This window comes from Leptidea sinapis, chromosome 6, assembly GCF_905404315.1.
Source record: "Leptidea sinapis chromosome 6, ilLepSina1.1, whole genome shotgun sequence".
NCBI lineage: Eukaryota > Metazoa > Arthropoda > Insecta > Lepidoptera > Pieridae > Leptidea > Leptidea sinapis.
Window position 1 is genome coordinate 7,075,227 of NC_066270.1, and position 12,285 is coordinate 7,087,511.

The window sequence follows — 12,285 nt, forward strand, 5'->3', positions numbered from 1 at the left end:
ATTTATATTACTGCCATTGTAAATACTCTATTTGATTGAAAAGAGTGGCTGTTGAGTTTCTTGTATGTTCTTCTCACGAGCTCAACTTTTTCCGAACTTATGGCATATTCAGTAATTTAAAAGAACTATTTATAGTGGCGATTCAAAAGCGCTTAATTTATGCCTAATTGAATAAACTTTATTTGAATCTAACTTTAAAGTAACTTAAATTGATCCACTTTAATTTAAATTAAACGAGAAATTTAATTGTAATCAGGAACAGAATGTATAGGTTCGCCAAACAGCTGGTTACTATTACTGTATGTTTTGCCGACATCCTGTTTCCGATACAGAATTTACTGGAGTAGGGTGCGATTGGAAAGTATCTGTATTATGTTTGAGTAAATCAAATCAAAATCACTTTATTCATGTAGGTCAAGGAAATGGCACTTATGAATGTCAAAAGGTGGTTTTCTACGAAATAAATATTATGACTGTTCATTGTCAGTACATTTATGAAAATTTAATATACGTTCACAAAAATCGTCACCTTTTTGCTCTTAATAGTGATTTTCATTATTATAACACTAGAAATAAGGGATTGCTTATAACTAATTCTAGTAGGCTTCATAAGATACATAATAGCTTTAAGGGTAAATGTATACAATTCTATAATAAAGTCCCAGCCACTGTTCAGGCATTATCTATAAATAAATTTAAATGTTTTATAAAAAAAATGGCTCTAAAAAACTAAATTGTGATTATTTTATAGCGATAGAAATGACTGTACAATATTGTATACTTTTATTGAAAAGAGCGCAAAAAAAAGAATGCTGGGAGAGTTTCTTGCGCGGCTTCTTCTCTCTCAGAGCGCCATTTGTTTCCGAAGCGGTAGTAGTATCTAGTAGTTATTAGAAATTATATCAAAAATAATTCTAAAGGAATCAATTTTGAGAAAATAAATGCCTTTTATGCCTTTATGCCTTTTTACCAATAACCATTTCGGAAATGGTTGAGCTTTGATGAGAAGACTTCCACTTGGAAAGAATCTCATTGGCACTCTTTAAGATTAACATTTACAGATTCATCGCTATAGTTACGTTTTATTTAAATTACAATATACTATATAAAATAATGCAACAAAATAGTCGAACCTCAATCTAATATAAGTCAAAAAATAGTGTAAATTAATTAATAACAACACTAGAGTTATTGAGTACAGTAGAAGGATTAATTCACACATATTGTAAATAAATAAAGAGATTATTCGAGCATTTCAGTAGCGGTTATAAAAATATATATAGCTTCCCCGTCCCTTATTTTCATTAATGAGCAGGACGTTCAGCTTATGGTAATTGATACGCCCTGCCCATTACAATGCAGTGCCGCTCCGGATATTTTTAATATATTTATTTATATTTACTCATCAACGTTACTAGGTATATAAAACATAAAGCAGAGTTTCGTATAACAGGATCACCTAGTCACCACAAGTAGCGCCCGTTCACGAGCATGACGCATGAACCAGCCATCGCCTCCCTCGACCAAGGAAAAGAACGACTCCGCCATGACAAAGCCTGTGACAAGAACTCAACCAAATAAAAAAATGTTTTTTATCTATATATACAATACAATGTGTTGCCAGTGATGACATACGGAACGCAGACGTGGTCACCAACTATGGGCCTCGTGAGAAAGCTCATGGTCGCTCAGAGGGCAATCGAGAGGGCTTTGCTCGGAGTTTCTCTGTGAGGAATGAGGAGATCCGTAATAGAACCACAATCACCGACATAGCCCAAATGATTGCGAAACGGCACATAGCTCGAAGGACAGGTGACTGTTGGGCATCAATCAAATCAAAGTTCTCGACTGGCGACCAAGTACCGTAACGACGATCTGGCCAGCATCACCAGAATAAGTTGCATACCCTATTCAAATTCAAACTCAAAAATTTTTATTCAAAGCTAGTTGACCCGACGTTGTTCTGTATAGATATATAATACTAATATTATAAAGAGGAAAGATTTGATTGTTTGTTTGTTTGCATTGAATAGGCTCCGTAACTACTGAACCGATTTGAATAATTCTTTCACTGTTGGGAAGCTACATTATCCCCGAGTGTTATAGGCTGTATAACATTTTCAAAAAAATTAGGGATCCCTACTAAAAGTCCAGTAATGTAACCCAAGGTGTAAAAATACGTACGCGAACCACGTCGCGGGGTATCAGCTAGTAATAAATAAAATAATGTTTTTTATGAATTTGTCAATAATATACCATAAGATCAAGAATTATTTCGTAAAATATGCTCCCTGTTGTTGTAATGAAATTGTTTTACAGCAGAACTGTCAAACCGTGCGTCAACAAATTCTCTCATAGAAAATATGTCCATACAAAACAAATATCGGACGACGGTGGACACATCAAAGGAAAACAAAATTGTTGTATTTATTCAATTCCGAACACTTTCATATTTATTCACCTTTTAAACCTTCATGGACTTCCACAAATAATTCGAGAGCAAAATTAGCCAAATCGGTCCAGCCGTTCTCGAGTTTTAGTGAGACTAACGAACAGCAATTCATTTTTATATATATAGATAGGTTATAAAATCACTTATTGACAGTCAAAACACTAACACCCATTTCAAAAGAATGCCTCAGACCTGAGAAGAAACAAACTCGGCGGGCTTTTTTTTTTTCATAAAAATGGTTAAATGGTAACAAAGTAATATCGTACAATTAAACTTATTATTTAATAGCCTGAGGGCGGGCGCTCCATTCCCAATCTGTGTTATCATTAAGCAAGCAATTTATGTTTTAATAACCTTTACCACACAAACGTTTTTTAACAATTCTTTTGTATTTCGTAATACATTTGTTTTGAACATTATCTGGGATCTTGTTGTAAATGCATATACATCGCCCCACAAAAGACTTACTTACTCGACTCACCGAGTAGTAGGCTTTATGTAGTGTTATTAGTAGTGAAGTATCGTGGAGATCGCACAGATCATCATCTCCAGAGGAAATGAGTAGAAATCTTTGGAGGAATCCAGCACTGGATGTTTTTCAGCTGAGATGATGATACAATACTCGCTAAATATCTGTACATAAAATTTAAAAATTTGTCTAAATTTGCATATAATATAAAGTTTTCTTTTTACAACTCCAGAAGGATCACATCAGCGCACCTTTTGACTCTTCCACGAGGTTTCTAACCCATACACAGATAAGGTGTATCGCTTACCGGCAACCCTTGGATTTCTTAAAGACACAACAATCTGAAAAACTTACCATCCATAGCCACCTAATAAATAAATAAAAAAACTTAAGGCGGCACTAAATGCCAGCGACCTTGAGCGATATGAGTTCACGGCTGCTGGCCCCATCTATGTTACAAAGCCAATATTTAAAAAATTCTTGCGTGGAAAATTGTTTATGTGCTTACAATCCTTGTTATTCATAACAAAACTGAATAAATGTACCTACACAAAAAAGTACAAGCTATAAGAATAACTTTTCTGAGAGTAGTACTAAAAAAATGCGTCATGCCATGCCAAAAACTTGTTTAACTGCAAAGAAAAGTGGTAGTTCAAAAATGCTCTGGAGTGTTAACTATAATCAACAGCAAGCATTAGCAACCTACAAATAAGGCTTAAGGATATGTGTAACAGGATTAAGTAGTGTTCATAGCTCGAAATCCTATATTTTCACCACAAAACTTTTCTAAAAACACCTTCTTTGTGTGTTTTCTGCTTACTCTTCGCTTTAAAGACATAACCGTTAGTGTTCTTACAAAGTTTAGTTAAAATCAACAATTATAATTGAAGGAGCTAAATTGGTGTTATAAATAGGCAATATTTATTCACTAAATATTAGTATTTTACCGCTCTTTAGTTATTATCAAAGTCATTTCAAGCTATGGTTCATACTTCTAGTCTTTTTGGGATCTGATGCTAAAATAGAATAGATTTCTTATTACAAAATTATAAAACATTACAAAATATACAGAAACCGGTACCTCGGAATGTATAGATTTTTTTAAAAAACTTGGCTCTTCTTGCACTTTTGCAAAGAATGGTATCGTCGTAATAATAAAAAAATACAAGACAATAAAATAAAGGATCTTTTTTCGGGAGAAAATAATAATATAATGCTGTCATTCATTTTTAAACTTTTTTTTAATTTTGCTCGCGCTTTGGTCTTCATATCATACAGCCTAGTTAGCCTACAGTTAATCTTAATATATTACGTGTCACGTTGTTTATCCGCCATGGACTCCTAAACTAATGAACAGATTTTAGTGGGGATTACTTCATGGATTGCTGAGATGTTTTGGACATGTCGAGAGAATGAATGAAGAACAATTGACGAAGAAAGTGTATAAGGCCAGTGTGAATGAAAGTGTTGGAGGGGTTAGACCTAGGCGGACGTTTCAAGATCAAATCAGGGACGTCTTGAAAAAAGGCCAAGTCAAGAATACCCTAAACCGGAGAGCATGTATGAAAACGATAATGAAAGTGGACGAAGCGAAACAAGTATGTAAGGATCGTAGCAAGTGGAAAGAAATGGTCTCTGCCTACCCCTACGGGAAAGAGGCGTGATTTTATGTATGTGTGTTACTTCATGGAGTGCAGTTTGGTCCAACTTGAGTGATAGTATAGTTTTTATTTCGATTTGGGACCCATAATTATTTTTAATTATCAATATTTGTTTTGTCTAGACATATTTTCTATGAGAGAATTTTCTGACGCACGGTTTGACAGTTCCGCTGTGAAACAATTTCATTATAACAACAGGGAGCATTTTTACGAAATAATTCTTGATGTTTTCGAAAAATTATTGGCAATTTCCTGTAAAACAGTATTTTTTTATTATCTACAGAACGACGTCCGTCGGGGCAGCTAGTTGTAATATAAAACTTTGGAACTTATTCTAATAATAATATCCTTAACATATAATGTCCCTATTTAAGATGTATAAACTAGTTATTTTCAAATAGATATGATAAAAATACATGTAGGAAATTTAATACGATGTATTAAGGTAACATGCCAGAAATATAACAAAGTTATTTTAGTCTCTGTTTATGTAAAATACAATATAAGCTCCTTCGAACAGACGTGATATTAAAAAGTTTTTACATTGTACAGTTTTCGAAGCATCTAGAAACTGTCATAACCATAATGTTAACACCAGGAACAGACATAAACTTATAATGCCTACTACTCGGCTAAGTCGAGTTAGAAAGTCTTTTGTGGGGCGATGTAAATGCATTTACAAACAAGATCCCAGTAAATGTTCAAAACAAAAGTATTACGTTATTCAAAAGAATTGTTGAAAAACGTTTGTGTGGTAAAGGTTACAATAACATAAATGACTTTCTTAATGATACCGCAGATTGGGAATGGAGCGACCGCCCTCATGCTATTAAATAATAAGTTTAATTGTACAATATTATTTTGTAAACATATTTTTTTCGATGAAAAAAAATCCCGCTGAGTTTGTTGCGCCCGTTCTTTTCAGGTCTGAGGCATTTATTTTGGAATGGGTGTTAGTTATTGACTTTCAATAAGTGATGTCACATCCTATTTTGAATAAAAATATTTGAATTTGAATTTGAACATATTCAAATTAGAGCGAACGGGTCACCTGGTGTTAAATGATCACCGCCGCCTAGAAAAAGTATTATCTTTGTTTTTACATTAGATTTAAACCGAAAACCCACAACTATATATACTAAATAAATAATAGTTTAAAAAAACTAAAAAGCACGCTTTATATAAAATTCAACCAAAAAATAGAAAATAATTTTAATAAATTTAAAAAATTTAAATTGAAGTAGTGTAAAAAAATATATATTTTAATGTAAAAAAAGCATTTTTTTAACTATCATTTACTATTCATTTTTTAGTTAAATTTTCTATAAAAGAGTATTTTTAAAACTATTAAGTACTTTTAACATCAATTTCTGCTATATCGACTATAGATAAAAATTATATAAATTTACAAAAATCTTAGTTTGCAAATTGAATAATGGAATAATCTTATCAAATTATTGTATTGTCATCGAGGACCGATGACAATACAATAATTTACCTGGCCGTCTAAAGTGGGTCAAAATCACGTCTAAAGGAGTCAGTTACAAACATACATACCACATACAAGTGAAGCTATTATAAAGAGTATAAAAAGAAGAGAACACTGTCAGTAAAGTTTGCCAAAAACCATCTGTGTACAGCAAATACCACCTCCGAGTAGATAAATGGCGCTAAACTTCATAATGACAAATACTATCTTTGACTCATTTCATCTGCAGTCCCCCTGAAAACGAGATCTGGTAAAGTCTTGAAACGTCGGGTTAGCTAAAATAAAAATGTAACTTTTACGAAAAATCTAATGAAAAAACAGTTACAATTACACGCGTTTGAATCCTTTAATGGTGTTTTATTTAAATGTAACGGTTATCGTTACTTTCTGTATCGGGGGAAAGTTCCTCTTAATATGATAAACCATTGAAAATTAAAAATATACTTCCCGGACACAGACTAGTAAAAAAGAGAAGGACTCCGCGCCATGATGATAGTGATAGCAAGAGAAGCACCTTTATGCTCGTGTATCAGTTACACAATTTTTTCTCCCTTAAATAATCATATATCCACAAATACTTTTATATTATTGTTCTGACACCTTTTCACAATGCACGACGGCATTTTTAAAATATTTTATTGCGACGCAAACTGATATGTCACAGACGATGGCAAATCTCATAATGGCGGCCGATCGGCTTGTATTAGTGTAAGTGTGTGCGTGGGGATATGTATTTACACGTTTACCGGCTTGTTTTGGTGCCTCACTGTTATGAAAGGTGACACGGAGTCCTTCTTTTTTTACTTGTCGGAGTCCGGGAAGTATATTTTTATATCATAAATTGTGTATTTTTATTGGAGAGGAGAAAAATACATTTACGTATTGATAATCCCGAAACGGGACCCATATATCGGACTCAGCTTACGCGGACACACCCTACCGACTAAAAACCTCCTATATGCTGTCAGCCCTGAAGGCTTTTACAGCGACATAGGACGTGGGCCGCAAAGACTACGCAACAACAGTCGCGGGGCGTCTTTGAAGGAGACTCGAACCTCGGACCGGCGGTGTGCTTGTAGGAAGGAGAAAAGATGAAACATGAAAACATGAGAAGAACATACTCGCCGGCGAGTGCGGCTATGCATTGTGTAATGTAAATGTGGAAGTATGTGTGTATGTAGTTTTGTTTGTATGTATGTAAGTAGTGTGAATGTTTGTGTGCATGTATGTGCTTGTTTATTAATAAATTGTGTAGTCAAAATAAAGGTATAAGAAAGTAATGCACTCGAGCCTCCTTGACTGAACTATAATATTGTGGAATTAGAAACAAAGTCGATGCTGATCCTAAATGACACAATAATATTGTGTAGTTCTGGCAATGTTCATACATCGCGTCATATGGCCTATATCTTAACTAGACCATGGAGTCTATGTTTTTAGTTTACGTAAATATTAACTGTCTGTGGTTGTGTTGGTTCACGATACTTAGGTGTTTTAAAAATAATATAATAGCGGGTTTATACACATTTTAACAATTGCTTCTCTATATATTCTTGATAATGTTATGACATAAGCGAATTTTCTAGAAATTGTGATAATCATAATGTTGACCAGGAACAAACGTAAGCTTGTTATGCCACTGCTCGGTTACGTCGACTTAGTAAGTACCTAAGCCTTTTGTGCGATGTATATGCTTTTAAAAGCCACATGTTCTTTTACACAAAACTTTGATAAAATATACCTACTACAAGAAATAAGAAAGACACTGGGATCACATATCATCAGTAAGTATTTTGTATTTTATTAATTTCAATGTAAAATAACACGAAGCGTATTTTACAAATATTTGAAAGATGCCATTGAGTGTCAAGATACAACGCACGCAAGCATCTAATAGTTACCGTGATAAAAAAGCAATTGTTCTTAGGTAGTGCGGTATCTAGTTGGAGCGCATTTTGGTTTATTTAAAATTATATAGAATCGTCCGTGCTTTGTGAGCCTTCTTTTTATAATTTTGTAGATATCATGTGTACACGGTTATTCATCCCTCAAAAATGTGCGAAGGGAACGATGGCTGGTCCATGTGTCAATTCGTGAACGGGTGCTGCTTGTGGTGCCAGATCAGATGTATTTGTTGGATCCAATTACTAATTATGACTGTAATCACGACCATCATGTTCACGAAACATCCTTACTACGAAACATCACGGACTACTAAAAAAAGAAGAACTCCGCGCCGTGATATTAGCAAGTGAAGCACCTTTATGCTAGTGTGTGTTCGGTTACGGGGTGTATCAGTTACACAATTTTTTCTCCCTTAGATAATTATATATCTACAAATACTTTATATTCTTGTTTCGACACTTTTTCACAACGCACGACGGCATTTTTAAAATATTTTATTTCGACGCAAACTGATCGGCTTGTATTAGTGTAAGTGTGTGCGTGGGGCTATGTATTTACACGCTTACCGGCTTATTTTGGTGCCTCACTATTATGTAAGGTGACATCCAATATTCGATAATTTATATTCATACAGTTTATTCTTTATAACTTTTTATGAAATAGTTTATATTTAAAACGCTTTTAACTAACACGATTCATATATTGAATGCAGCGTATTACAAACTAATTTGTTTTGTATATTACAGCTATTGTAAAATACTCTATTGATTGAAAAGAGTGACCGTTGATTTTCTTGTATATTCTTCTCACGAGCTCTACTTTTTCGAACATAATATGGTAGATTCAGTAATTTTAAAGAAATATTAGTATAGTTAAAGTGACGATTCAAAAGAGCTTAGTTTAAGCCAAATTGAATGAAGTTTGTCTGACTTTGACTTTGACTACTAAATTCAAAAATGTACTTTATAATATTTTTGAAGTTAAACTTCTTTACCCATGCTTGACTTGGGGAGTAAGCTGTTGAATGCGAGACGAGAGTATTACGCTATCGGTTAATTCTTGAATGTTTCGTAATAACATTACGGTCTTGAACAATTTTATAATTACTTCAGTCGTGAGGTCTAAAGCACACTCGTTTATGTTTTTGTTTGTCAGATTGTCTGTATCTATGTTTTTTTATGAAAATAATGGACGAGACGAGCAGGACGCTCAGCTCAAACGGTAATTTATACGCTCCACCCATTCTTGAAAAACCCAAAAATTATGAGCGGCACTACAATTGCGCTCGTCACCTTTAGACATAAGATGTTAAGTCTCATTTGCCCAGTAATTTCACTAGCTACGGCGCCCTTCAGACCGAAACACAGTAATGTTTACACATTACTGGGCAGCACAAGGCCCCGTTGTGGTATCCATAATCTAGCCGGCTTCCTGTGCAAAGGAGCCTGCAACTGGTAAAGTCAAAAACGCAAAAACTATTGTAACTAGACTTAATCCCAATCTTGCATGAATATTAACGAGAGATCTCTTGAGAAGGTCGCGGAATAGGCAAAAATGATCCTTGCAAAATTTAACCCCCACAAGACTCAAGTTTGCGCGCTTACCACAAAAAAACTCTCATTTGTCGAATCACCGCTCTTCGAGAACATTTCTCTTAATGCTTTGCCTAATATCCGAGTACTGGGTCTCGAAATCTCTTGCGATTGTCATTTCCGCGATCATCTGGAAAACAAAGTCAAATTAGCTTCGAAGCGCAGGTCCGGCTACACATTGAGTATTGCTGTCATCTCTGGTCTGGCGCACCCCAGTATCCGATCGATCCATTTGACCGCGTGCAACGCAGAGCTGCTCGTTTTGTCGGGGACCCAGTGCTCTGTGAACGGCTGGATCACTTGACGTTGCGTAGGGACAAAAAATATCAATCATACCTCTACATGCCTATGCAAGAGGAAAACAAATACAATATCTAGTTCGGAAAGAAATATCTTTCCGCACGCTAAACACATGGAAAAGTGAACTTTTGTGCAATAAAATATTGTTTCTTTCAAAGAAGCAAAAGTATCTACGAATACTGTAATATTATGTTAATGTTATAAAGGTTTTGATTTTGATAAATTAATGAAATAAAATACTTCACTTCATGCTTTATTTAAGTAATTTTAAAAATTGTAACAGAATTGTAAATAAATAAATACTATAAAAAACTATTGTTATTAAGGAATTTATTAGATAACTTCAAGATCCTAAGCCTTATTTACATTAGGTAAGTACCTATCTACTTATTAAAGAAACATCACCAAGAGAACTGACATTTTTGCAAGCATCGTCGAAGATAGGTATTGATGACTGATGTAATATTACCTACGAAATACATAATATAGGTGATGCTTTATCAAGACACGCGAGTACCTAGTTACTCATGCGGCCAAGCTACGGGTAGTGCTCGTTGCTTAGGCATTACTTAGTGAAAACAGTGATTGCAAACACTTGTCAGTATGTTTTGGATGTTACGTGCGGCTGTCGGCTATCGAGTGCAGCTCAATCATTGAGCAATGCCAACCGTCTCGTCTCACGAGCTGACAAAACGCGTCATCGCGTACTATTACATACATAAACGACGGTAGCGAGCGTCGAGGTCCGCACACCTGTGTGCGTGTGTACACATGTGGATTGTGGACACTATCATAGTACGCACACTTAGCGGCTCGTATCATCGCGGCTCCAATTGAGCACACCAGCGCGGCTAGACGGTGTGTTTACGAGCAGACAGCGCGTGTGTGTGCGTGGATATCGGGGCAGCCGCGACTCGCGAGCCAGCCGGTGCAGTGTCGCTCGTCGCTCGTCGCCGCCGCCGCGTACCGAGCGTCTCCCCCCCCCCCCTCCGCCCCCCGGGCCCGTGTGCCGCGCCGCGCGCCCTCCCTCTCCCGCGCCCGTCGCCGACCTCACTCCGCGAGCGCGTCATTGAACAACAAGACTCGCTGTATGGCAGTCGTGCTACTGCCAATATGAAAGATAAGCTCAGTAACACTCATACTAAATTCGCGTTAGTGGAATTCAAATGTTATCTTTGTTTTACAAATTATTTATTTTTATAGTGTTATTACATGTAAAACCATATTTTATTTATTAGCGAATGATAGTTAAATATTATAGAGCGCTTTACGGGTGTTGTAATCTCCGTGTATTGCCCTGTGATTGTTTTGTTAAATATTTTAAGCTTCAAGCCAAGTTAAAGTGTGTGGCAGTGTAACCATCAAGATCGTTATAACAATGATAGTGTGATCGATTCGTTTACAATTAACTCCAACGTCGTGTCATCGAAGAACCAAGTATACAACACGGCTCTATCATCTGTAGAAACATACAATATCATTGTGGACAACACTGATCCAAATAGTGAGTTATAGTATTATTTAGTTCCTCAATTTATTTATCAGGGTTCTATTTACGTTTAGAATGAAATAGTTTAATTGCTTTTGCTTAAAATGATTTCAAATAAATGTCGTTGTGTTGAATTGGGATCTGTCTGTGGTCTGAACTTATGGTAGGAGCCTAGGAGATCGAGGACGGATGAAACCCGGGGCCGTGCCTTGCGGCAAGGCGTTGCGTCGAGACTCGCGAGTCTGGCACTCGAGCCGCGAGCCGCGGCGTGCCAACTGCCAAGTGATAACAACCGCCCGATAGCGGCGGAACGTGACGCGCCAGACGTTGTTTGTGTGAATTTAAATAAATTTTCATGACAGACAGTTCCGTAATCACCTCTTGTGATAGCCCTGTCATGCCAACTCAATGATCTCTACAATAATTCTCGGAAATATATCTTTCGATTTACAAGAAAAACAACTTGGTAGACAGAAAATTGTAAGCTTTTAAAAATTAACTATAATTAAATGAAAAAGAATGCCGTTATGCCCTATCATTAAGAGATATAGATTAATCTACTCATTTTCTTTATTTATTTTTACGATATGTCATAACTCTTACGTTATTTTAAAAATCGGTGTAGAACCAAAGACTATTATAATAGTAGGTACAAGAACTCAAATTATAGTCTATAGAGATCATCTGCATGATAAAATTTAAATGCTAATACCTATTAAGTAATAAATAGGTACTTTAAGAAAAATATTAATTTCATAGCACAACTCTGTGAGAGTGCTGTTAACCCTAGTAGAGTAATTTAGTAGTTAATAGAAACAAAATATTGAGTTAGTGAATGAATTAGTATTTGCAATGTGAAAATACTAATGAATTAATAATTACGCAAAATTAGAAATAATAGTTGGCTTAGCACCAGCAGTGCTACTAT

At 35.4% G+C, this 12,285-nt stretch overlaps 1 protein-coding gene across 2 annotated transcripts in view; it reads left to right on the forward strand.

The window, feature by feature from the left end:
• LOC126965095 (uncharacterized) overlaps positions 1–12,285 on the forward strand; it is a 128,642-nt gene that overhangs the window by 84,626 nt on the left and 31,731 nt on the right. Inside the window, exon 1 of one of the 2 annotated variants that reach the window (XM_050808557.1) lies at positions 10,902–11,372. The exons of the other annotated variant lie outside the window; for it this stretch is intronic. Coding sequence (XP_050664514.1) covers position 11,372 — 1 coding nt within the window. The 5' untranslated portion in view covers positions 10,902–11,371. Of the gene's footprint in view, positions 1–10,901; positions 11,373–12,285 lie in introns of those variants that run through there. 2 annotated transcript variants of the gene reach the window in all.